The 25,456-nt window shown below is 49.5% G+C and overlaps 1 protein-coding gene across 3 annotated transcripts in view; it reads left to right on the plus strand.

Moving 5' to 3' along the window:
- The window catches only part of PRKCA (protein kinase C alpha), a 300,566-nt gene that overhangs the window by 122,228 nt on the left and 152,882 nt on the right, over window positions 1-25,456 (plus strand). For all 3 annotated transcript variants that reach the window (XM_027519238.1, XM_027519237.1, XM_027519239.1), the window contains exon 3: window positions 9,986-10,068. In XM_027519238.1, coding sequence (XP_027375039.1) covers window positions 9,986-10,068 — 83 coding nt within the window. The remainder of the gene's footprint in view (window positions 1-9,985; window positions 10,069-25,456) is intronic.

Consider the following 25,456-nt stretch of genomic DNA (forward strand, 5'->3'; position numbering starts at 1 on the left):
GTGAATTGTTGTCCAAGATAAACCAAGGGAAACACTTGGGTAGAAATTTACATATTAATGTGGACTGACTTTGTCACATAAGCTCCATGTAATCTCGAGAAAATGAAAGTGTTTTATTTAGGGAAACTTTCCACATGTGTTTACCTCTAAGAATTGAACACTGCCGCTGCCTGTGGGCACCTTCTAGTTTCAGAAGTGGCAACACTGTGCTTGCCTCTGTTACGGCCTCTGCCTTTCTAACTAAACTGTAATATCCTCCTTTCATTTGGAGGCAGTTCTTACCCCATTTCCAACATTGATTGAAATCAAAGCCAAACCAGACATTAAATATGAAACACTTTTCCCCTAACTTTACCCACAGGAGCTTTGTAATTACATGTCATGCCTAAATCAAATTTTTAAAAAAAGCACTGAATTCCAAAATTAGAGTATTTACTAAGGGATTTGGAACAACTTCATAATTTCTTTCTGTGAACCATGACCAAAAGTAGTTATTTTCTTGGTTGATATGAATCACGTTCCTTTCCATCAGGACTTGAGTTTTCCTCTGACCACCGACCTGCCTCCAAGGTTTACGCGAAGCAGCCCAGGCCTGTTTTTATCATTTCATGTGGATTTAACTGTCGGCTCCGCCGCTCACTCAGTTGGGGGAAGTCCCCTGGCCTTTTGTCTTCCCTGAACGTGACCTTGCATCAGAGCCTTTCTGCAGGTGCTCACAGACCACGCTGGGAAGACTTGACTTCACCTACTTCCTGATCTTAAAGTTACCTGTTTATGACTCTGTTTTCCAAACCAGGCTAGAAGCTCTTGAAGCGACCTGAGTCTCATTGATCTTTCCCATCACCAGGGCCCACACCCGCCCTGGGATGTAGCTGCTGCTCAGCAAATCGTTGACCAGAATTTAACTAAACTGAAAGCATCTGTCCACTGCCTCTGTTTCTTTATACCCTGCTCTCCTGCTAATTCCTCTATTTTATTTTTTAAGTTTAATTTTTTAAAAAAAATTTATTGAAGTATAGTTGATTTACAATATGCTGTGCTGTGCTCTGTCGTGTCCGACTCTGCAACCCCCATGGACTGCAGCACGCCAGGCTTCCCTGTCCTTCACCATCTCCTGGAGTTTTCAAAAACTCATGTCCATTGAGTTGGTGGTGCCATCCAACCATCTCATCCTCTGTCGTCCCCTTCTCCTGCCTTCAGTCTTTCCCAGCATCAGGGTCTTTTCTAATGAGTCAGCTCTTCGCATTAGGTGGTCAAAATATTAGCACATCAGCATCAGTCCTTCCAGTGAATATTCAGGGTTGGTTTCCTTTAGGAGTGACTGGTTGGATCTCCTTGCGTCCAAGGGACTCTCATCTTCTCCTGCACCACGGTTTGAAAGCATCAGTTCTTTGGCGCTCAGCCTTCTTTACGATCCAGCTCTCACACTGTTGAAAGCTCCCTTTGTGAGGCGCTCCCACCTCACAGATTTTAGGCTCCAGTCTCTGCTGGCTTCTCTCCGGAGCTCATCTTGTCTTCCGCTGAGTCCTCTTCCCAGCACTCCAGCACATCATCTTCTTGAAACTGCATTCAGGACTTTCACCGTCTCTTCTCAGGTGGCTTTTGGCATCCCATGCAGACAGAGGTCTGTGAAGAACTGTGCTTTATTAAACCCCACGTCCTTCCGTGCCTGCCAGCCGTCCTGGCTTTTTCCTCGGAACTTCACGGGTATTTGTGGAAGGTGTGGCCACATGAACAAACATGCAACTTTATTTTGAAAGTCAGTGGATATAGATTATGAAATGTATGAACTCCAGAAAGATAGACACAGCTCTTGGCTTTACCCCGACCTTCAGCTTGTAACCAAGTGGCTTGTTTACTGAACAAATATGTGCTGAAGATGTTGACTCTTCGTGAGGCTGCTAGGATAGCAGGACTTGGACTTGAGGCTTAGTCTGTAGCCTTGGATTAAAGGAGAGACAAGTTGAGGCTGGGGGGAGTATAACTTCATCACTCACCTCCCCGACTCTGCCCAGAAAAAGCTCCCAGGGGGCACAGTTTGGAAACTACAGCAGTGGAGTCTTTCTGAGCTCTCCCCAGGGCTGTTATTCTCAGATACCCAGTGATGTTTACAGCCTTTTAAATTGGTAATAATCTTCATGGAGGTGAATGTAAAGGTGACTTCCCTGAACTCTGGGTCCCTTGAGGAAGACAACTGTTTGTTTTCTGGGTGGCTTAATATTTGTGTAGGAACATGTGTTATATCATCAATAAAGATTGAGAAAGTGCTTTACAGAATCAGCAAGCATCAAGCAAATAGAGTCATTGTTATGCTTTTGATTGCAAACACTAGCTAATACATAAAGCAGGACATATAAAAAAAGTCCATGATTTTTACGTTGGGACTCCTGATAACCCTTCTCTATTGAACCCTTTAAGAATTCTGACTTTATTAAACCCGTTGATAGCTGTGAGAAGATGAGTCTGTACCAATGCCCCTGATATTTTTAAATCGCACCCTTTCCATTTCACATCAGCAATTTAGGTTTGAAATAACTTTTTTTGCCTACAGTCACCCGTGATCTTTGTGGGCCTTTAGTTTTCCCCATGGAAGTGTGTGCAGAACCTAATTCACGTGTTTGTTTATTGCTCACTGCTGCTTTGGACTTAAAGCTGAGCTCACTGTTCACTGGTGATGCAGGGAGTTTTCAGACACGAACATGCTGTCCCATGGAGCTCCCGGCGATGATCGCCCCCAAAGCCCTTCCAGCCTGTTCCTGTTCATCCCCGTGGGTGAAATCTGAAGTTGACTTTCGTACGAAGCTTTGCCTGGATGCTGCAGACTTATCTGCTCTTAGCAACTGGGATCCATTTGAGAACCAGGGTGTTGCTCTGCTCTTAAGCACACATATGCTGTTTGAGTATCATTTTTATTTATTGAATTATTAACTTTCTAGATACTGCCTTGGTTTTTGTGTATATATGTATGTGTGTGTGTATATATATATTATGTATATGAGTGTATGTATGTATATTGTTGTAGTTTAGTTGCTAAGTTGTGTCTGACTTTTTGTGACCCCATGGACTGTAGCCTGCCAGGCTCCTCTGTCCTTGGGATTCTCCAGGCAAGAATACTGGAGTGGGCTGCCATTTCCTCCTCCAGAGGATCTTCCCAACCCAGGGATTGAACCTGAGTCTCTGGCATCTGCATTGGCTTTGAAAATGGTCTACATCAAAAATAAATAAATAAAGACAAAGGTAAAAGCTGTTCAATAACATAAAATATACCTTGGTCTTTGCATTATAATTGAAGGAGAGAGAAAAGTGGGAGATAAAGGGAGGAAGAGGTGGGGACAGAGAAATGACAGATGCCTCTTCCTTTACATGTCCTTCTTCTTAATGGCCTCCACGCTCCTGAAAGGCAAACGCTCTGTGTCTTGTCCATCTGGGGGAGCAGGGGTGGGCGGTAGGTGCTTTATAAATGTTTGCTGAGGAATGGAATGAATGAGTGAAGTTATTATACGTTTGTAAGTTATTATAAGGCTGACTAAGCCTTGCACAGACACACTGAGAAAAACACATTATTTGGCCAAACGGAGAAAAGGCGAGATCCGTGGGTTACACTTCCTGACGCTCAGTCCCCCTGGAGCGAGAGTCAGGCTCGTCCCTGCTGGTGCTCCAGGCAGGTGGAATGCACTTGTGAGCTGGAGGTTTCGTCGTCACTGAGAATTGAAGCCTGATTCCTGCGTGTTTTTACTGCCTTCCATCCTTCCAGAATCCTGGACCTGCAGCTTCTTTTCCTGCCTTTCTTGGGAAGATTTGGGGCGGCCTTACGCAAATGGCATGAGCTGTGCCTCTTAGAGCCTCGCGTCGTCATTACAGCAGGCAGGCCCCCGGCCTGCTGCACTCATTTCCACCACCTTCTGGTCTTTTTTGTCATTTAGGACTCTTTCAGCTGCTCGGTTCCAGTGGGCATTAGCAGTAAAAAGCATGTACTTAGGAGCTGCTGTGTTCAGGTGCATTAAATTAGATCATATGTATGAAGGGCAGCTGTATATGAAGAAAATGAAAAATTTAGAGTATATGTCATTATTTTTTAAAATCTTTATTTGGCTGCACCAGGTCTTCACCGCAGGTGGCCTCTCAGTTGTGGTGCATGGGTTCTAGTTCTCTGACTGGGGTGGAACCCGGGGCCCCTGACTGGCAGCACAGTCTTAGCCACCCAACCACCAGGGAAGTCTCAAGAGAATGAAAAATTTAAAGGGTATTTGATGGATCATTTGTTGTTGTTGTTGAGATGCTAAGTCTTATCTGACTCTTTGCAACCCCGTGGACTGCAGCACGACAGTCTCCTCTGTCCTTTACTGTCTCCTGGAGCTTGCTCAAACTCATGTCCATTGAGTCGATGATACCATCCAGCCATCTCATCCTCTGTCATCCCCTTCTCCTGCCCTCAGTTTTTCCCAGCATCATAGTCTTTTCCAGTGAGTTGGCTCTTCACATCAGGTGACCAAGGTATTGTGGGCAAGAATCTCTTAGAAGAAATGGAGTAGCCCTCCTAGTCAGCAGAAGAGTCCGAAATGCAGGGCTTGGGTGCAGTCTGAAAAGCAGCAGAGTGATCTCCGTTGATGGATCATAGACATGCATAATATGGAAGCTGAATGCCAACCTGACACAGACCTGCTTCTCTGTCTGCCTGTCTGTCTCTCCCTCCTGGTCTTCTCTGCTCTGTTTCACCCCAGGGCTCTCCTCTTGGCTTCACCGTGGCCACACTGTTGGCCTAGATTCTCTGGCCAGGAACACGAGGGCCACCTCTGGTCTCTCCCCTTCACACCTCACGTTCAGTCCCTCAGCTCTTTCTTCAAAATACATCTCAGCTCCAAGCAGGGAGTGACACAAAGGAGGCAGCATGTGTGGGACTTGGTGATAGAAAGCTGAGGAGGGGGTCATAGGCAATTCCTCTGGGGAAGGGGGAAATGTTGAGTATTGGAGGTTTTGACACGGTTTACTCGGGAGAATGTGCACAGAGGCTTGGGCAGAGTCAGCGTGCTGGCTGCAGAATGGCAGATCGCACGGTGTGACAGAGTGCATTGATTCGGCTTGTTTTCACACAACTTTAACATGCATCACACAAGAAGACCGTTTTTATTGTTACAAACCTAAACCAGTAATTTTCTTTTAATATGAGAATGGAATATAGGCTCAGGTTTTCGTTACTTTCCCCGCAAAGCTGAAAGCAGTTCGCTCGCCTTAGAGGTTTTCCTTTCACTGTGTTCTGATGTGACGTTACCTTTCATTAATCCCTTCCAGCTAAGCAAGATTTAATTAAAACCATCTCACGTGATGGCAGCCATTTATGTATTTAAAAAAGGAGCTCTCAGAAGCTTGGCTGCCTGTCTTCCGCTCTAAATGAAGTCAAACTATTAAATTTAGTAGGCTCCTTTTTTGAATTGCAGGTTTGTTACGTAATGGCTTTTACCCCATTAATTTTGGACAACGGGACTTGTATGCACATGTTCCATTTTACATGACTATGAGCTGAATTTGAAATGATATGGACTTAAGACTTGAGGGTGAAAGGAAATTATTGTTTAAGCAAAATGGAAGGTGATACCTAAGTATGTACTTTCTCCCCTCAGCAAGCCTGTGATCCATGTGGTGTGTGAACAGGGATGACCCTGTTTTACACGTAGAGGTGACAGCCGGTCCCGAGGATGGGGTGGAGAGCCGGGCTCTGGGGGTGAGGCCCTGGTTTCCATCCCTGGTGCTGATGCTGACCCTTTGCACAGAGACGTGTAGGTCGGAAGAGCCCATTTCTAATCCTCTGAGATCATGTGAGTCCTTGGCTCTGAAAACTCATTTTTTCCCGCGTCTCCCCTCTAATCTGGCATGGACTTTATGTAGAACCTAATGAAATGGAAGTAAATACTTCCTTGGTTTTGCAGCCAGGTCCACTGGGAAAAAAAAAGCCATAAATCTACATAAGCAAGACTCCATGTCTGTGCATCTTATTTATAACTTCGTAAATCTCACTCCAGGTTGATGCATAATTTAAATTATATCGTGGTGAGCCTGGGATGCTACAGTCCATGGGGTCGCAAAGAGTCAGACATGACTTAGCGACTCAACAACAACAAAGTGTGTGTAACTTAGAACTTGAGATTTTAACCGTGTTTACACGCACAGCTCGGGGGACTTAGTGCACACAGACGGTACAACTGTCACCACCAAGCACTTCCAAAACCTTTTATCTTTCCAAGCAAACTCTGTGGGCTTGAATGGAGAGGGTCTCCCTGCTCCCTTTTCGTAATCAGCAACCCCCCGCCCCCGGGGCGGGGGTGGGGGGAGCAGGTTCCTTTTCTTTATCTCATCTCTGAGTCCTTGAACCCACCTGGATCACTCAGCGGGGAGCAGCTCTCTGGGGGCTTTTGCTGCCCCTTCAGATTATATTGTTCAGTGCGGGCCTGATTGCAGGATATGACTGGACTGGGGATTCCAGGTGTACAGTCTATGCAGTTCCCGCTGGAGAGCTGAGCGCACTGGCAGGCACAGACACCAGCCTGATCTGTAGGGGTTTATCAGCTGTAGCCTGGACTAGAGGAAGCGCTCGAAGGCTGGCGCGCTGAGCAGGGACTCAGCATGCTCCGTGTCCGCTCCACATAGCGTCTCTGTAATGAACCGTGGAGAGGAAACGGGCCCTGTGGCCCTTGTCTTCCTCATTCCGCGAGTGGAGCCGAGTCCGTGTTGGGGAGAGTGGCTGATGGGCCTGGTCTGAACATCCGCGCTGCTGTCCGTCAGTCCTCAGGAGCCTGCGATGGGGCCCGACACGGCCGGGAGGCCGCGGCGCTGGGGCGGTGAGGGCCGGGGGCGCCTCTGTGGGGTCTCGCCCCGGGAGGCCCGCAGCCAGCACCTCACCCAGGCTTCCCTGTCCTGAAGGGAGGCCTTCGCTAACCGTCCACCTGCCAGGGGGCGGCTCCCTAAGTGCCCCGTTCTGCCTGCTCGTGCCCAGCCTGAGGGTTTTGTTTTTAAAGATACGCTTTTGCATTGATGTTGTATTATGACTATCTTAAAGCTGTTTAAAAAGAAAGCAGTCGTCCTTTATCCTGCTTCCCTGACACGTACACCCAGAGCTTCACGCTCTGGGTTTCTCACACACACACACGCAGTGGGCTGGACAAAAGGTAGCATCATAACATCACAGAAAAACCTGAAGGAGCCTCCTGCCCGCCCGTGCTGTGCATTCACTTTTATATGCTTACTAACTAGACTTGGAGCCATTTTTCCAGGCAGGCATGTCCCTGGCACCATGTGCAGACCCTGCGGCTCCTTCATCACCTTTTCCTCTCCCGTCCACCAGGCAGGCGTGTCCCCGGCACCATGTGCAGACCCTGCGGCTCCTTCATCACCTTTTCCTCTCCCATCCACCAGTGTGAGGTGGGCGGGGGCGTGGGGCCCAGCAAACCTTAGTTTGGCTCCTGGCTCCTCTGCACGGAGAGGTGACTGTCCAGAAGACCCGTGTCCATCTGCCCTGTTCATCGCTCCGTCTGTCCGTCTCTCCCACCCCCTCTCCTGTCTGCAAACATCACGAGCTTATACAGACTAGACACCAGAGATGAGTGCAATGCTTTCCCATCCATAAGACACAGATGTCGGAGTGTATTAAGTAGCGCTGTGAGGATTCAGTGAGATGCGTGACCCGCGGAGTAGCAAGCCCTTGGCAGGAGGCTGACAGGCAGTGTCTGTGGTCAGCCGGCAGGTCCTCCTCGGGGTCCCTGGCATCTCACGCCTCCGTCTCTCACAGGTCGAACAGTGATGGCCATCACTTTCAATCCTAGACTACCGAGGACGCCCCCCTCCCCAGTCCTTAGGGCCCTGACCTGTCCCAGCGAACCCTTCCCGTCACCACCATCCGCCCGTCAGAAGCTGAGGAAGGGCTTTCGTCACTCGGTTTCAGACCCTTCGGTGGCTGCTCGTGCTGCACACAAACGCCCTGAACAGCCCCACCAGGCCTCTAAGTGCCCCCTCGATCTTGGGGTCTCGGCTTGCAGAAGAACTACCGCCCTCTCCCACCCTCTCCTGCCCTCTTCAGTGGGCCCTGCCTCCTGACGTGTGTGCAGGAAGGTGAAGCATCCTCAGCAGCAGCAGAAGAGAGCCAGGGCCTGGGGAGGTCTCGCTTGCCCTCTATGTAGGACTCACCCAGAATTTCTGAACGAATGTTGTTTTTTTAGCTGAAAGTGAAAGTGTTAGTCGCTCAGTCGTGTCCAACGCTTTGCGACCCTATGGACTATAGCCCTCCAGGCTCCTCTGTCTACGGAATTCTCCAGGCAGAAATACTGGAGTGGCAGCCACTATGGAGAACAGTGTGGAGATTCCTTAAAAAACTGGAAATAGAAAAGCTGTACAACCCCACTGCTAGGTATACACACCGAGGAAACCAGAATTGAAAGAGACACGTGTACCCCAATGTTCATCACAGCATTGTTTACAATAGCCAGGACATGGAAGCAACCTAGATGTCCATCAGCAGATGAATGGATAAGAAAGCTGTGGTACATATACACAATGGAATATTACTCAGCCATTAAAAAATGTATTTGAATCAGTTCTAATGAGGTGGATGAAACTGGAGCCTATTATACAGAGTGAAGTAAGTCAGAAAGAAAAACACCAATACAGTATATTAATGCATATATATGGAATTTAGAAAGATGGTAAAGATGACCCTATATGCGAGACAGCAAAAGAGACACAGATGTAAAGAACAGACTTTTGGACTCTGTGGGAGAAGGCGAGAGTGGGATGATTTGAGAGAATAGCATTGAAACATGTATATTACCAAATGCGAAACAGATCGCCAGTCTAGGTTTGATGCACGAAACAGGACACTCAAAGCCGGTGCTCTGGAACAACCCAAAGGGTTGGGATGGGGAGGGAGGTGGGAGGGGGTTCAGGATGGGGAACACATGTACACTCATAGATGATTCATATCAATGTATGGCAAAACCAGTACAATATTGTAAAGTAATTAGCCTCAAAGGAAAAAAAAAAAGAATACTGGAGTGGGTTACCATTCCCTTCTCCAGGAGATCTTCCCGAGCCAGGGTTGGAACCCAGGTCTCCTGCACTGCAGCGGGGGGTGGGGGGGGTCTTTACTGTCTGAGCCACCAGGGAAGCCCAACTTATTGTTCAGCAGAAACAAGGGAGCCGTAGGCTGTGCGCCTCGGAGCTGGTGCTGCACGTTTAGCGGGAGGGTGGCCTAGGACATTTATTTATATTTTCTGTGTCCTCCATGTTATACTTTTCATAAAAACCTGACTTACTAGTTTCTGTAACTCATGATTTTTTTATTGATTCATCTTCAGGAAGACTTATGAAAGCCCTATATTGTTTGGAAAATGCTTGCTGCGTAGTGGTTTGGTATATCTGTGGGTGACGCCCCCCAGCTGGTAGATTTAAGAGAGAGGGTGCTTTCCAGCTTTTCACCACTTCAGAGGGCTATTTTCCGTAGATCTGGTTTGTGTCTTAAGGAGTTCTTGAAGCTCAGAATTCTGTTAAGGAAGTTCTTGGTGATACTCACGTATTATTTGTAATAAGTTATTCTCCTTATATCTTACAGGGTCTAACGTTTATCCACGTTTACACACCTGTGTGTGTCAGTGGAGGGGAGGGGGGAGCGCAGGGTGCTTTACATGTAGCTTCCTGGTTTATGCCTCGGGAGGAGGGTCTTAGCAGCCCTGGTCCTCTTCCCGCAGCGTTAGAGGACACAGGGAAGCTTTCGGTCTCCTGCGCCGTGTCCGTGCTGGCATTTTGTGGTTCTGTTATCTGGGAATCCAAGCAATGCCAAGCGAGGCCCAGTCTCCAGTGAAATGCTGTCTGATCGCCGTTTATGAGATTCTGTCTGTGGTGAGATTACTTTGGCTTCTGACAGCAGGTGGGCCTTTCTGGAGGACACAGCTTTGTGTGTTCAGTGCACTCTTCTAACTTTAGTTTCTTTTCTCTCCACCAGTTTGCTGTTTTGTGGTTCACAAGAGGTGCCATGAATTTGTTACTTTTTCTTGTCCGGGGGCGGATAAAGGACCCGACACAGATGTAAGTAGCCTGGAGACTTATTTTATTTTGATGAATGTTTCTGAAAGGAGTGTTTTTAACTGTTACTTTGTGTGGACGAGTGTCTCTGAGCTGAGTATTTTTAATGCTTGCACTTCTGTTGTTTGGGCACACACGATTAATGGGAAAACTAACCAGTTCATTTTGTGTGACTTAGGGCTTAGTCCTGTGAGCCCTGGCAGGATTACCCGGGGCTCGGAGAATTTCCCGTTATGTTGTTTGTTCTCTTTGGCTCTGGGTGGCCACGTGGGCTAAATCCAGCAAATTTATCGCTGTGGCTTTCACACACACAGGGCAGGTCTTTTTGGAAAGTGAACTTTGCTGAACATGAACTTCATTTGCTCCTGATGGTCGGTAAACCGGCTGGGCTATCACTGCTCTTGGCCAGCATCATAGGCGGCTCCCACCGGCTGGGCTGTCGCTGCTCTCGGCCAGCGTCACAGGCGGTTCCTTCTTGGCCTCATGGGCTTCGTGCTGCCTTTTCATCAGGAGTTGCAGATGCTCTTGTTGGCTTGAATAACCCAACATCCATTTCACTGGACAGATGACCCCTGAAGCTGCCCAGCTGTGAACATCTGTGAACTCGTGGGCCTGGGCCCTAGCTCTGGCCATGGCCTCCCTGAAAAGCTGGATCAGTGGAGGGGAGGGGGAGTTTGGAGGCAGGGGAATTACCCAGTGCTGAAAATACATCGTGTGGAGCAGAATCTGAGCTGTGACAGGCAAAGTCATAACTGTAACCAAGAAAGGAATTATGGGGAGGTGGGGGACAGTGGGCATATCTGGATGGCATGTGCCAGACGGCGGGGGACAGTGGGCACATCTGGATGGCATGTGCCAGACGGCGGGGGACAGTGGGCACATCTGGATGGCATGTGCCAGGCCTCTGTGGCCACCATCGCTTAAATCGTGTGCTCCAGGCACTTGCTCCAGTTGTTCTGGGTTTTTGTTTGTTTGTTTCTTGTGTTAGAAGTGGGTTATTTTGCTGGAGAGAGACTATAGAGGGGAAGAAGAGAAGTTAGAGGCCAGGAGAGAACTCTGAGGATGTCCATCCCACAGACGGGACGAGAGAGGAAGGTTGGGTGGGAACCAAGAGGGTGAGAGGCCGGGTGCAGGGTTCCCTAAAGGAGCCTCCCTGGTGACTCAGACAGTAAAGAATCTGCCTGCAATGCAGGAGACCCGGGTTCAGTCCCTGGGTCGGGAAGATCCCCTGGAGAAGGGCATGGCAACCCACTCCGGTGTTCTTGCTTGGAAAATCCCATGGACAGAGGAGCCAGGCAGGCTACAGTCTATAGAGTCACAAAGAATCAGACATGGCTGAGCTACTAACAGAGAGGCTGTCAGCCGACTCTGGTCCCGTCTGTGATTCTGTTTTGAGTCCTCTGTTGGCCTTAGATGGTAACACGCACAGGCTTGCCCAGGACAGACTCTAATACCTGAGAAAGCCTCGGCTGTTGCTGGGGTTGCCTGTGAATTGTCTTCAGCAGCTCATTTCATGCTTAGAATTTTGTTCTGTTTTGGCTGATCTCAGGCCACCCCCTCCAAGCTTGGAGCCAGGTGCCGAGCGTGAGCGGAAGGCTTTCCGCCATGGGGATGTAACGGCAGGCGCGCCGGCCATCTGACCCGCCAAGCTCCGCTGCTCCTCATCTTTGTGTGTGTTGAGTTGACTCATGTTTTAATAGCCTCAAAATTTAAGCTATGAGTTGTTTTTTTTTTTTTAATCCGAGAGAAAAAGAAGTGTGAGAGCTATTAAAAAGGTGCAAAAGGAATTGGCCCATCCTGCCTGTCCAGTCAAGAAGGTTTGCAAGTTCTTTTCTGATGGGCAGTGTTGCCTTCGGTCCTTGACATTCAGAGACCTGTGACTGGGGCTTCCTGTCTGCATGCAGGATGGTTTATTTATCATGCCCATCTCCAAACTGCCCAGACTGAACTCACTAGAGAAGTACCTGGAAGCACATGAAGGTGTCAGGACACACAGCTGAGCTAAGGATGGAGGATATGTTTTAAGATCATGGGATTATAGAGCTGGAAGGGGTGAGGAATCTACACCTGCAGTGCAGGAGACACGGGTTCAATCCCTGGGTCAGGAAGATCCCCTGGAGGAGGGCATGGCAACCCGCTCCAGTATTCTTGCCTGGAGAAGCAGAGGAGCCTGGTGGACCACAGTCCCCAGAGTTGGACACGACTGAATGCAAGCCACGCAAGGGGTGTTAGAGATTTTTCTAGATTAACCTTATTTTATCCATGTGGAGACTGAGGAATATTGAGGAAAGAAAATGAAATGACCTGGAGCGGCATCCTGTTGTCCCTGGAACACAGGTGGGTTAGTGGCGATTCTTTTCAGGGTCATGGAGGGAAGGAGAGGGGACCCTGGCCTGTCGTCCTGTGGTCAGTGAGCACACAGAGCCTGCTGCCTGGTGTGGTCACTGAAAGTTTGCTCCAGTGTTTAGAAAGGCACAGAAGGGCGTAAAAAAGACCAGATCAGAGGATGGAAGCACTGGCAACAGTGAAATTTAATTTGAGAGCTGCTGCTGCTGCTGCTGGGTCGCTTCAGTCGTGTCTGACTCTGTGGGACCCCATAGACAGCCTTCCACCAGGCGCCCCCGTCCCTGGGATTCTCCAGGCAAGAATACTGGAGTGGGTTGCCATTTCCTTCTCCAATGCATGAAGGTGAAAAGTGAAAGTGAAGTCGCTCAGTCATGTCTGACTCATAGCGACCCCATGAACTGTAGCCTACCAGGCTCCTCCAAACATTTTTCCCCCCAGAAATTTTTTAAAAATTAGTTTTTTTTTCATACCACAGTGAATGCTTAAGACACCCAGTGTCTATGGGTTTGTGGTTTGAGCTCAGCAGACCCCAGAGCATTTGGAGAGGAGGAAAAAGAAGTCACAGATCCTGTGGAACCCCCAGATGCTGTACCTCCTCTGCTGCCTTCCAGATGAAAGGAGCAGAAAAGTGCTGAAAAATAACCTAACGCTACCCGGATCACCAGAACCAGATGGGAAGGGAGACTGACGTTCGTTTTTTAAAATTTTTTATGTATTTGTGTGTTTATTTGTTTTTGGCTGTGCCGGGCCTTCAGTGCTGCACAGGCTTTCCCCTTGGTGCTGGGTAGTGGGGGGCGGTCCTCTCTAGCTGCGGCTCTCGGGCTTCTCACTGCGGCGGCTTCTCTTGCTGCAGAGTGCGGGCTCCTGGGTGTGCAGACTTTAGGAGTTGCTGCATGTGGGCTCAGTACTGGTGGCTCCTGGGCTCTTCAGCACAGGCTCAGTAGTCATGGAACATGGGCTTAGTTGCTCTGAGGTATGTTGAATCTTCCTGGATCAGGGATCAAACCTGTGTCTCCTACACTGGCAGGCAGATTCTTTACTACTGAGCCACCAGGGCAGCCCCAATATTCTTTTGAGCACAAATAATCCTCAAGTCCGAAGGAGCAGCCTGGTTGAAAGGCTGCAGAGCTGCCAGGAACCCTGAGGAGAAAAGGTTTCTGGGTTCAGTGGAGGGACCCCCTGGAAACCCTCAGGCCAGTCTCCCAGCTTCCCCAACCCCTGTGGATAGGCAGCATTCTCTGGTCAGAAATTCCCTCCCATCTTATTTATAAAGAAAAGTCATGATTTCTGAGACTTTAAGCACAAGCCTCTGCAGCCCGAGGAGAGATGAAAAGGAAAGACTTTCAAAGACCCTGATGCTGGAGGGTAACCTGGTCACTGATGCTGCTGGGGGTCCGGCCTCGCGGCTGGACGTGGGGACGCGGGCTCTCATCCGGGGCTCCGAGCGAGCAGAGTGCCCCTATCTGGTGCCGCAGGGGCGTGTGGAGCTGCTGCAGAGTTTGGGTTTGCAGGTGTGCGCTCACAGTGCCCAGCACCCCTGCCCCGTGTCCAGGGTTTTATAAGAGGATGAAGAAATAAGGCAAAACGGGTCCATGTTCAGAAATAGCTCTTTACCCACTCTGGACCCAAGTTAAGACTGGAGCCCAGCCTTGGGCAGGTGGCGGGGGGACTGTCACCTCCTTCGGCTTTGGGGAGCGAGCGCTGTGGCACTGTTCTGAAGGGACCCGGGTACCCTCGTTTCTTCAGCTGCCCCGGCCGCCCGCCCTGCTGGGTCTCCCGTCTTCCCTCTGCCCGGGAGGGGGTGAGGCCCACCAGGCCGGCCGGCACCTCCTCAGACCCCTCCCCTCCACCCGCGGCCCTCTGTGCTTCCGTCTGGAGCCCCTCTGCTCCTCCTGACTGTCTGCTTCTGAAGCCCCTCGTGCGAGGTTCTGGGGCTTCAGGGGTGTGTGCACGCGCGTGAATGTTAGCACACCGAATCCTGCTTTTCCTCACGTTGCTTTCTCTGTGCCTCCAGTGAGGAAAGCTGCAAAGCGTCCCTGTCAGAGGCTCACACCGATCTCAGCCCTTCAGGAAAGGTCACGTCCAGACTCACCCCTTCAGTCTGGAAAGAGCAGGGAGAGGAAAATCTTATGTGATGAGATTAAAACAATACAGATGCTCAGAGCTCTTAGACAAGCCTTGGAAGGCTTCCTGGGGGCTAGGTATGTGGACACTGGAGAAGCGTGTGTGGGGGTGGGGAGTGGCCTGCTGAAGGTTTCCAGCCCTGGAGGTCACTGGCTTCCCGGGCTGCTGCTGGCGCTTCTGCTTAGCGTCCGTTTTTACTCACCTGGTGCATTCTCACCAGCGCCCGAGCCTGTCCAGGGAGAAAGGATTCCTGTGGGGCTTCACACTTCTTATATCTGAGCCCAACAACTGAGTCGGATTCAGGGGATTTAAAAATAGTATCCTGGGTTTTTCCTGAAGTTCCCCTGGGGGAGCCCCCAGCAGGCAGGCGGCCTCGGGGGTCAACCAGGCCCTAGGATGTTTGCCAAGGTACCTGAGAGGAAATGAACAACCTTGTTAAAAGGCGGCAAACTTCTGATCTGGGTGGCCCTGCAAGTCTGAAGACGGTCAACCAAGCCATTTGAAGAAGCCAAGAGCATTGACTGTAAATGACTGACTCAGAACCAAACGTGGGACCCAGTTCAATTCAGTTCAGTCGCTCAGTCATGTCCGACTCTTTGCAACCCCGTGGACTGCAGCATGCCAGGTCTCCCTGTGCATCACCAATCCCAGAGTTTACCCAAACTCATGTCCGTGATGCCATCCAATCATCTCATCCTCTGTTGTCCCCTTCTCCTCCTGCCCTCAATCTTTCCCAGCATCACGGTCTTTTCAAATGAGTCAGTTCTTCGCATCAGGAGGCCAAAGTATTGGAGTTTCAGCTTCAGCATCAATCCTTCCAGTGAACATTCAGGACTGATTTCCTTTAGGATGGACTGGTTGGATCTCCTTGCAGTCCAAGGGACTCTCAAGAGTCTTCTCCAACACCACAGTTCAAAAGCATCAATTCTTTGGCACTCAGCTTTCTTCACAGTCCAACTCTCACATCCATACATGACTACTGGAAAATCCATAGCTTTGACTAGATGGATCTTTGTTGGCAAAGTAATGTCTCTACTTTTTAATATGCTATCTAGGTTGGTCATAACTTTTCTTCCAAGGAGCAAGCGTCTTTTAATTTCATGGCTGCAGTCACCATCTGCAGTGATTTTGAAGCCCCAAAAAATAAAGTCTGTCACTGTTTCCATTGTTTCCCCATCTATTTGCCATGAAGTGATGGGACCAGATGCCATGATCTTCGTTTTCTGAATGTTGAGCTTTAAGCCAACTTTTTCACTCTCCTCTTTGACGTTCATCAAGAGGCTTTTTAGTTCCTCTTCACTTTCTGCCATAAGGCTGGTGTCATCTGCATATCTGAGGTTATTGGTATTTCTCCCCGAAACCATGATTCCAGCTTGTGCTTCTTCCAGCCCAGCGTTTCTCATGATGTACTCTGCATATAAGTTAAATAAGCAGGGTGACAATATACAGCCTTGACGTACCCCTTTTCCTGCTTGGAACCGGTCTGGTGTTCCCTGTCCAGTTCTCACTGTTGCTGGAGCCACAGGTGTCCATGCATCCAGAGCAGGAAACCACCTGCTGTACCTTCTGACAGCCACGTGCGTTCTCTTGCTCTCAGGCTCTCCTCTGTGTCTGAGAAACTGAGCAAAGGAAAAAAGGCCACTAAATTGTTTAAACTTCAACCTTTCAAAGCTGCATTTATAACAAACTCAAAACATGTAAAATAAATCTAGAAATAAATTCAATTAGCAGATCTATTTTCTCAGAGTGTGCTTTTACATTTAATAGGGAAAAAAGACAATTGTATGAGCAAAACCCTGTTACAACCCAAACATTTTTTGTATTCCTGAACTGACAAAGTGTAATGTGTAAAAGGTGGGAGTGCTGAAAAGTGGCATTTAAAATTCAGCAGAGTGAGGTAAGAGAGTCTAGGAGTGGAAATGGGGACCCTGGTCCTGCCAAGTCAACCTTTGTGAAGAAGACTATGGTTTTCTTAGTCATCTATATGGAGTTTGAACTTGGTTATCTTTAAAATTGTTTTCAGTCCTAAGTAATATTCGGTCACTAAATGTTTATTGATGGTTCAATGGTAAAGAATTTACCTGCCAATGCAGGATGTGGGTTTGATCCCTGATCCTGGAAGATCCTCTTGAGAAGGAAATGGGAACCCACTCTAGTTTTTTTTTGCCTGGGAAATCCCATGGACAGAAGAGCCTGGCATGCTGCAGTCCATGGGATCACAAAGAATTGGACATGACTTATCGGCTAGAGAACAGCAAATGTCTACGGAGGGCTTCAAGCTTTGCAGATAGAAAGGTGACGGACGGGTCCCACCATCCTGCTCATCCTCTCTGGTGGAAAGGATGTGGATCCTTGGGCTCTAAGGTTGCCTGTGACGCCGCTGGCAGTGGGAGACATAAGATACTGTTGAGGGTGAGTGGAGGGGAATGCGCGTCTAATGAGGGGAGGCTTTCTGAAGTGGGTGACATTTCTAAGATTTATTTCAATTGTTTTCAAAATGTTCTTTTAAAAACAAATATACCAGTATTTTCCAGTGTCTCCTGCTGGCTTCAGGGAGTTGCGTGCATGCTCAATTGCGTCTGACTCTTTGTGACCCCACGGGCTGCACTCCACCAGGCTCCTCTGTCCGAGGGATTCTCTAAGCAGAAATATTGGAGCGGATCGCCAGGCCCTTCTCCAGGGGATCCTCCTGACTCAGGGATCAAATGCACGTCTCCTGTGTCTCCTGCATTGGCAGGCAGATTCTTTATCCACTGCGTCATCTGGGAAGCCAAGGGAGCTGCATGTCTCGCCCATTGCGACTGCGTGTAAATTGAGGTGACATGTCCTTGCAAGAAAACTGGAAAGAAGAGCACACGTCAGGGAGCCCCGTGTGTTTTGCGGGTCCTGGTGGGTCCCTCAGGGGACCTGTGGGCAAGGCCTCAATAGTCCTGCGACCACACTCCGTGCTCGCCTGCGGGTCCCGCGGGTCCTGCCCCTCACGCTCCGCCCCTCACACCGGGCCCCGCCCCTCACGCTCCGCCCCTCACACCGGGCCCCGCCCCTCACGCTCCGCCCCTCACACCCGGGTCCCGCCCCTCATGCTCTGCCCCTCACGCTCCGCCCCTCACACCCGGGTCCCGCCCCTCATGCTCTGCCCCTCATACCGGGCTCCGCCCCTCACACCGGGTCCCGCCCATCACACTGGGTCCTGCCCCTCACGCTCCGCCCCTCATACCCAGGTCCCGCCCCTCACACCGGGCTCCGCCCCTCACGCTCCGCCCCTCACACCCGGGTCCCGCCCTTCACGGTCCACGCCCCTCATACCGGGCCCCGCCCCTCATGGTCCGCGCCCCTCGCACCTGGTCCTACCCCTCACGCTCCACGCTCACACCTGGATCCAGCACCTCAGGTGCCGCGCTGCAACCGGAAACCTGGAAGAGGATTATTCAGAGTTGCAAGCCCTGCCCGAGCTCCTGTGCTAATTTTGCTGCTCAGTGGGTGGATTTTATGAACCAGACGCCCAGCAGCAGAAGCATTTCCTGCAAGGGAAGGGACTCCTGCTACTTTTGCGCCAAATTAATTGAGTTAAGGAGTAAAAATAGCCTCCGAGACTTGCTTCTCTAGCTGCAGTTCCGATGCGCTGAAGGGGCAGCGGGTGGGGGGACGTCCGTTCTCTGGACGCACCCGTGAAAAGAGTGTGTGCGTGGTGACAACGAAGTGCCTCATGGGGAAGTCAGGGGACCAGGAGGCCTGTTCTTGAGGGGGTCACCAGGAGGGCTTGTCGACTCAGTCTAGTGGCTGAAGCTGCCTCTGCTCAAACACCTCTGGGAACCTCTGGGACTCCACTCTCAGAATGACACACATGGCCAGTAGCTCATCACTCCCTGCCTGACCCCTGTCAGCCTTTGAGAGTGTGGTGTGATTGTTTAGGGGCTGCAGCAAAAAGACACAGATGTAGAGAATAGAAAATGGGCTTCCCTGGCGGCTAAGACAGTAAAGAATCCGCCTTCAATGTGGGAGAGCCTGGTTTGATTTCTGGGTTGGGAAGATCCCCAGGAGAAGGGAATGGCAACCACTCCAGTATTCTTGCCTGGAGAACCCCATGGACAGAGGAGACTGGCGGGCTACAGTCCATGGGGTCGCAAGAGTCAGACAAGAGTGACCGACTAACACACGCCCCTCAGATGCTGACAGTAAAAGCCGTCACCAGGGAGGCCCGCAGTGCCCACGAGTGACCGACTAACACACGCCCCTCAGATGCTGACAGTAAAAGCCGTCACCAGGGAGGCCCGCAGTGCCCACGAGTGACCGACTAACACACGCCCCTCAGATGCTGACAGTAAAAGCAGTCACCAGGGAGGCCCGCAGTGCCCACGAGTGACCGACTAACACACGCCCCTCAGATGCTGACAGTAAAAGCAGTCACCAGGGAGGCCCGCAGTGCCCACGAGTGAGCAGCAGAGTCTGTGGTGGGAACGCGTGAGCCTGCAGCCGTTTGGAGCTTGGTTCGGGTTCTCCTCAAAAAGCTGAAGGTGGGGCTTCCAGGACACTGGGTTTCTGGCAGCTTCATCACAGTTGGCTCTCCCTGAGCTGAACGCCTGCCCCGAGAGCTCTCTGGCTCACACCAGAGCTGGTTCCTGGGTTTTAATGAGTCACTCTCAGAAGCTGAAGTAGGAGTCCCATTCAGTTAGCTAATCCCTTCCTCACCTTGGCTCTGCTTTCTGTTTTTGCTGTTTAATGAATTTCCAGCGGGAGATTCAGTTCAGTTCAATTCAGTCGCTCAGCCGTGTCCGACTCTCGGCGACCCCAAGGACTGCCGCACGCCAGGCTTCCCCCTGTCCATCACCGACTCCCAGAGCTTGCTCAAACTCATGTCCATCGAGTCAGTGATGTCATGCAACCATCTCATCCTCTGTCGTCCGCTTCTCCTGGCGAGAGATTCGGGAAGCGTCTGTGGACAGAAAGAAGTGCATTTTCTCAGGACAGGAGAGGAGGGAAGATTACTGAGGATTCTCTAGGCATTGTCACTGTGACATTTCTTTATTGACAGTGAGAGCAAGGGTCCAAAGCAATATCAGTCATTGGACTGACTTTTAGTAGGAATTCTGTCCAGACCTTCGATGGTGGTGCACAGGGGCATGAGTGTGTATGTATGTGTGCACGCATGCACAGGTGTATGTGTGTGTTTCACACAGAGATTTCTTCTGTAGAACTAGGTCATGCAGCTGTGGAGGCTGGCAGCCATTTAAATGTTAATCTCATCCCAGACACCCTCCCAGGACACCAGGGTAAGGTCTGACCACATATCTGGGCAGCCCACGGTCCAGTGAAGTTGGCACCCAGAATGAACCATCGCAGGGGCAGGGAGAAGAGCACGGGTCCTGGGAGGGGTGAGTCACGTCGGCCAGCGCTTCAGCAGTTTACCACAGGAAGACTTCTTGTGCTCACACTGGAGTATTTTCTTCCCCTAATCCTCATCCATTTCTGTATCCTTATGTCTCATATGATTTCTGACTCACAGGTGATCATGAACATGTGTTGAGTGAATGGAAGAACAAATGAAGTCTCTGATCCCAAAATAGAAAAGAATTTTTTCAGCTCAAGTAAGATATCTGTAAAATGTTTCATGAGATTCTCTCAGAATCAGTACCAGCCATTTCTTGATTTTAGTCTTTAGGAAGTGAATTTCCTTCAAAACACATTGTTTTTTTAATGTATGAAGGGACTCTTCCATTTTTGAGGGAATTATGCCCACTGCACTATGCTTGCTAACTGTGTGAGCAGAATTTTGTTTTATCTATCTATTTTTAATTTTTTGGCCATGCCAAGTAGCATGCGGGATCTTAGTTCCCCAGCCAGGGATTGAAACCAGGCTCCCCGCAGTGGAAGCACAGAGTCTTAACCACTGGACCACCAGGAAGTCCCTGTGACTAGAATTTTTTAACTTAATGAACATTTTTTTTTTTTTTTTTTTGGGCTAAACATTGGTGGGGCAAACACCCTGTTAAAAGGAAATGCTTGTTTTGTCAGCTGCATGTTTCAGATTTATGTTCCTTGAAGTATTTTCTAATTCTGCAGTTAATCTGGAGAGGTTTATAAGCTCACAGTTCAAGAGGAAGAGAAATGAGGAGCTAAGGACAGACCAGCTGAGGAGTCAGGAACCTTTGATTTCTTTCCAGTTTGAAATCAGTTATGTGTCTATGACATGCTTTGCCACGCCAGGATAAATATCCATGCAGAAGTCAGAGAGGCTGCTATTCATACTTAGAAGAAAGCTATATTGTTGTGATGTGGCTGCTGAAAGAATGTTTTGAATTGCATAGGCTATAAATTGTTTTATAGCAGTAGAGGGTTTTTTTCCCCCATGTCATAAACCTGCCTAAGACAGATACCATTCCAAAGGCAATGCGACCTTGCTTGCTGCCTGCGACCTCAAGTTCCTACCCTGGTCCTCCCCACCTCTTTTTCAGGGCAGGAAGCTTTGTGGAGTTAACATGGGGTAGAAATTTTATACTTAAAAATGGTATTTTCCGGGTAGGAGGGTGATTTTCGGTTTTTAGGTGTGAAGCTGCATCATGACTCATTTGTTCTAAAGCAGGTCGTTCTCCCGTTACTAAAATTAATCACAAAAGACCAGGGAGGCTTGAACACGCAGAGTTCACACAGTGGGTCTTAAAATTAGAAAGGAAGGCTCTTTTCATCTGCATTTGCCGAGTGTGGATGATGTACCAGGGGTTAGGTAATTCACAGGAATCAGGTTTTTTTCATTACAAATCTGTAATTTAGAGTAACCTAAGGCATGGAGCCGGAAGTGAGGAGGAAAGGTAGCAAGTAGAAAACGTAAAGAGGGGTCACGCCCACGTCTGCGGCGGACCTTCCTGCAGGCCCACACGCCCGCCGGCTGCTTGTAGCTCTGTGCTTTGGTTTTAGTATATTCCTAGATACCAAACGCCCGGTCATCCAGGAGCCCAGCGACAGGAGAGTCCAGGGACACAGCCTCTGAAAGGCGTGCACTTGGCCTAGGGGCATCTTGTTTGGCCCCTCGTTTCTGCCCATCTCCTGTGCTTTGTCGCCTACACAGCAGCCCCGCTGGGGTTTTGCGTGTATCAGGCGGATCCCATCCTTCCGTTGCCCTGTCCACTCCCTGCAATGGACTTCCGTGACCATTACCGAGAAATAGAAATGAGATACAGACTTCTGACTTTGGACACCGAGGCCCATGGTGGGTGTGGCCTGCTTCCTGGCCCGCTGTCGGACAGGACAGGCTGACACGCTCGTTTGCACTTGAGGGCTTCGCTGCTGATGGATTCTTGTGGGAGCAGCTCACGCCTGGGTCGTCACCATGCTCGTTGGTATCGTTCAGGCCTCTGCTCCGGTGGCACGTGGAGGGGCATCTTCAGATCCCACGCTGCCCTCGTCATTTCCGCTCATCTGTCCTCCTTAGTCCTTCTGATAGTCCTTGTCACCCCTGATGGTTTTGCTCAGTCGAGAAGTCGTGTCCAGCTCTTTGCGGCCCTGTGGACTACAGCACCCCAGGCTTCCTTGTTCTTCACTGTCTCCCAGAGTTTGCTCAGATCCATGTCCATTGAGTTGGCGATGCCATCCAAGCATCTCGTCCTCTGCCACCTCCTTCTCTTCTTGCTTTGATTCTTTTCCAATGAGTCACCTCTTCGCATCAGGTGGCCAGAGTATTGGAGCTTCAACTTTAGCATCCGTCCTTCCAATGAACACCCAGGACTGATCTCCTTTAGGATGGACTGGTTGGATCTCCCTACTGTCCAAGGGACTCTCAAGAGTCTTCTCCAGCACCACAGTCCAAAAGCATCAGTTCCTCGGCGCTCAGCCTTCTTTGTGTCACCCTGGACACCATGTTATTTTACTTGTCGTTCGATCGTTGTGTCTCTTGCACCAGCGTGGATGTTGTATCGCTCACTCTTGTACTTGACCTAGAACAGCACCTGGCAGGCAGCAAGTCCTCAGTTAATGTTTCTTGCTCAGGACACGACCAAATCTTACAGGTTTGGTTTTTTTTTTGCTTCCTCCCACTGAACGGAAATGTCCTAGGGTCAATGGAGGTTTTTCCTTGTCTATGGGTATGAAAGTCAAAGTGTTCGTCACTCGGTGGTGTTCGAATCTTTGCGTCCTCGTGAACCGTAGTCTGTCAGGCTCCTCTGTTCATGGAATTCTCCAGGCAAGAATAATGGAGTGGGTAACCATTCCCTTCTCTAGAGGATCTTCCCAACTCAGGGATCGAACCCAGGGTATTGCAGGCAGATTCTTTACCATCTGAGCCACCAGGGGAACTCTTTCTAAGACTATAATGCCATCCATATGGTGATCAACTGGCTATGCTAGGTGAACCTAAAGATTGCTGTGTGGATGGATGTCTGCATGCCCGCCCCCCAGCCAAAAAAGCATGTTCTCCATAATGTTCACATTAAGACTAGTCTGAAAATTCATTAGAAAATAAAATGCAAAGTCAGTCTTACTGAAGCAGAATACCTGTTTAACCACCAGACTCTGAATGTCAGCCATTCTAGGTAAGTGCAGTAGGTATGGGATTTAAAGCCTTGAGAATGATTTATATCTAAGGGGATCATTTTTTTGTTTTTTGGGTTTTTTGATGTGGACCATTTATTAAAGCTTTTATTGAATTTGTTACAGTATTGCTTCTGTTTTATAGTTTGTTTTTTTTTTTGGTTCTGAGACATGTGGGACCTTCGTTCCCTGACCTCACCTGGGCGTCTCCTGCCCACACCTCCTAACACCTGGACATCTCCTGGGACCTGAGGGCATCTCTTAGGGTCTGAGCACCACACTGGGCATCTCTTCGCTCAGAAGATTTCCCCGACCACGCCTTCTCGCTCCGTGGCCTGCCCCCTTGCCCCAGGCAGCGGCTCCTCTGGTTCCCCACCCCTGCACAGTCCCCGCTGGGGACGTTCATGACCCTGCGCGGTCAGCCAGTGTCTCCACCGCTGCTGTCCCTTGAAGCCAAAGCCCACCATCTGGCTCCCTGTTCTCGGCGCTTACCCAGAACGCCGCGGTTTAGCTGGCTCTCAGATGTGTTAATTAGCAAGTCAGTGAGCAGAGGTTCCTGAGATTCTGCTCGAGTCGGCCTTGACTTCACGGACAATTGCTGTTTGACTCTGTTGACACCGATACTGTCCTCACAGGCGCGGGCCAGCCGGGTAGCATCATGGATGGCCACTGAGGATGGCGGGGGACGCACGGTTCTTTGTGCGGGTGCCGCCTGGTTTAGCGGTCTGACTTGCGTGCCTGTGGCGAGGCTGAGTTGTCTGCGAGCTGTGTTCGCAGAGCACGTGGTGTGTTCAGGCTCGGGGGTGTGGGTTCCGCTCTCCATCTCTGCTGACGATCACAGGGTGGACCGCACAGCAGCTGGGGTGCTTAGAGTTAGCTCAGAGGCTGCCAGGTCCCCTCTTGTGTATTGAAATAGAATAACCAGAGGAGAAGGAGGTAGGTTTTAAAAATAACTTAGTACACATGTGGGTGAAATAACCTTATCTCCCAGTAGGTGAGGAAAAAAATAGGTCCCAATTCTGGCTGTTCTGGGATATTTTTAGTATGAGAGGACTCTTTCTTTGATCAATGAAGGAAAAATCATGGTAGGAAAAGAAATTAGGTGGGGAGAAAGCTGCTGAAGCTGTGTTATTTTATTTCTACGTCATCCATGAAAGAAAAGCAGACACGAGCAGAGGCTGATCTTAAGAACAATAGAAAAATGCACTTTTCTTCTCACATATCTGCTTATAATATGGTTTAGTAGAATACACATCACTGTGAGTTATTTTCTGTGTGCGGCTCGATCAGTTATCTGAAGGTCCTACTAAAACTCATATCTTGTAAAACACTTCCCATTTTAATTTTGGGAGAAATTATAGGGTTGGGGAGTTTATTAATTTTTAGCTTTTAAATGAATGCAATTTGTTTTTCCTAGCATTTGGATTATCAGCATCTCCCTGTTATTGCCACCAGAAAGGTTTGATCTCTCCCTACTAGAATCTTCTAAGGGAAATTGATGAACCTAGTAACCTAATTTTAGACCTCCTGAAATTTGGCAGATGGATGGTATTTATAGTGTTCTGAATCTTCCTATTGGACATTTAAAAATAGTCACATCAGTAGAGAATATGTTCAAGAAGGAAAAGACTTTAACCCCAAATCTCATGCCCAGATTATTGTCTTCAGTCTCAAGCTGGATATGCATTTGGTAGCAATTTCTAAAGAGCCTCTGTATCCTCTTCCTTCTCTTTCCTGTGTGATGCTGCTGTTGTCATGGAAACAGACCTTGGAGTCGCTTTGTTATACAGTGTAAGGGACTCCCTGATACAGCGAGTTACTGCAGGTCATATTGTCAACACAGAGCCTTTATTAAATGGTGTGCTACGATGCGTATTGTAGAAACCATGGAGCTCTGTGTTTTTGGAGCTTACCCTAAAGAAGACATAACTGTGCCACTGACCAGACACAAACCCCAGCGTCCGGAGCCTCAGGAGCCTTGGAGAAGCGGCAGGCACCCGTGATTTCTGTTACGGGCGTGCATTGTGTCTGGTTCAGGCCAGTCATGACTGAACCTTCAGTTAGGTGTCTCTTGTTGAGAAAAGAGGATTTGGGAGGTTTGAGTGGTCCAGGAAATGAGCAAGCCAAATGTTAAAAGGATTGTTGGAAAGTCCTAAATTCCCAACAGAAATTCCCCAAACCGATTAGAGGTAGAAATTGGCCCCTGAGATGAGAATCGACTGTGCCTGATTGAATGCTTGGCGGCTCCCAGGCTGCGAGGGAGCCCAGCTGGGTGTCAGCAGGTGGTGTGTTCACACTGCACGTGGCTGTGTGGATGGCGGGGGTGGGGGTGAAGCGCTTGACGGACTGCGGACCACCACGCGCGGGGAGTTTGTGTCTTGCCTTCTCACTCACCAGCGAA

Source organism: Bos indicus x Bos taurus, chromosome 19, assembly GCF_003369695.1.
Source record: "Bos indicus x Bos taurus breed Angus x Brahman F1 hybrid chromosome 19, Bos_hybrid_MaternalHap_v2.0, whole genome shotgun sequence".
NCBI classification, from domain to species: domain Eukaryota; kingdom Metazoa; phylum Chordata; class Mammalia; order Artiodactyla; family Bovidae; genus Bos; species Bos indicus x Bos taurus.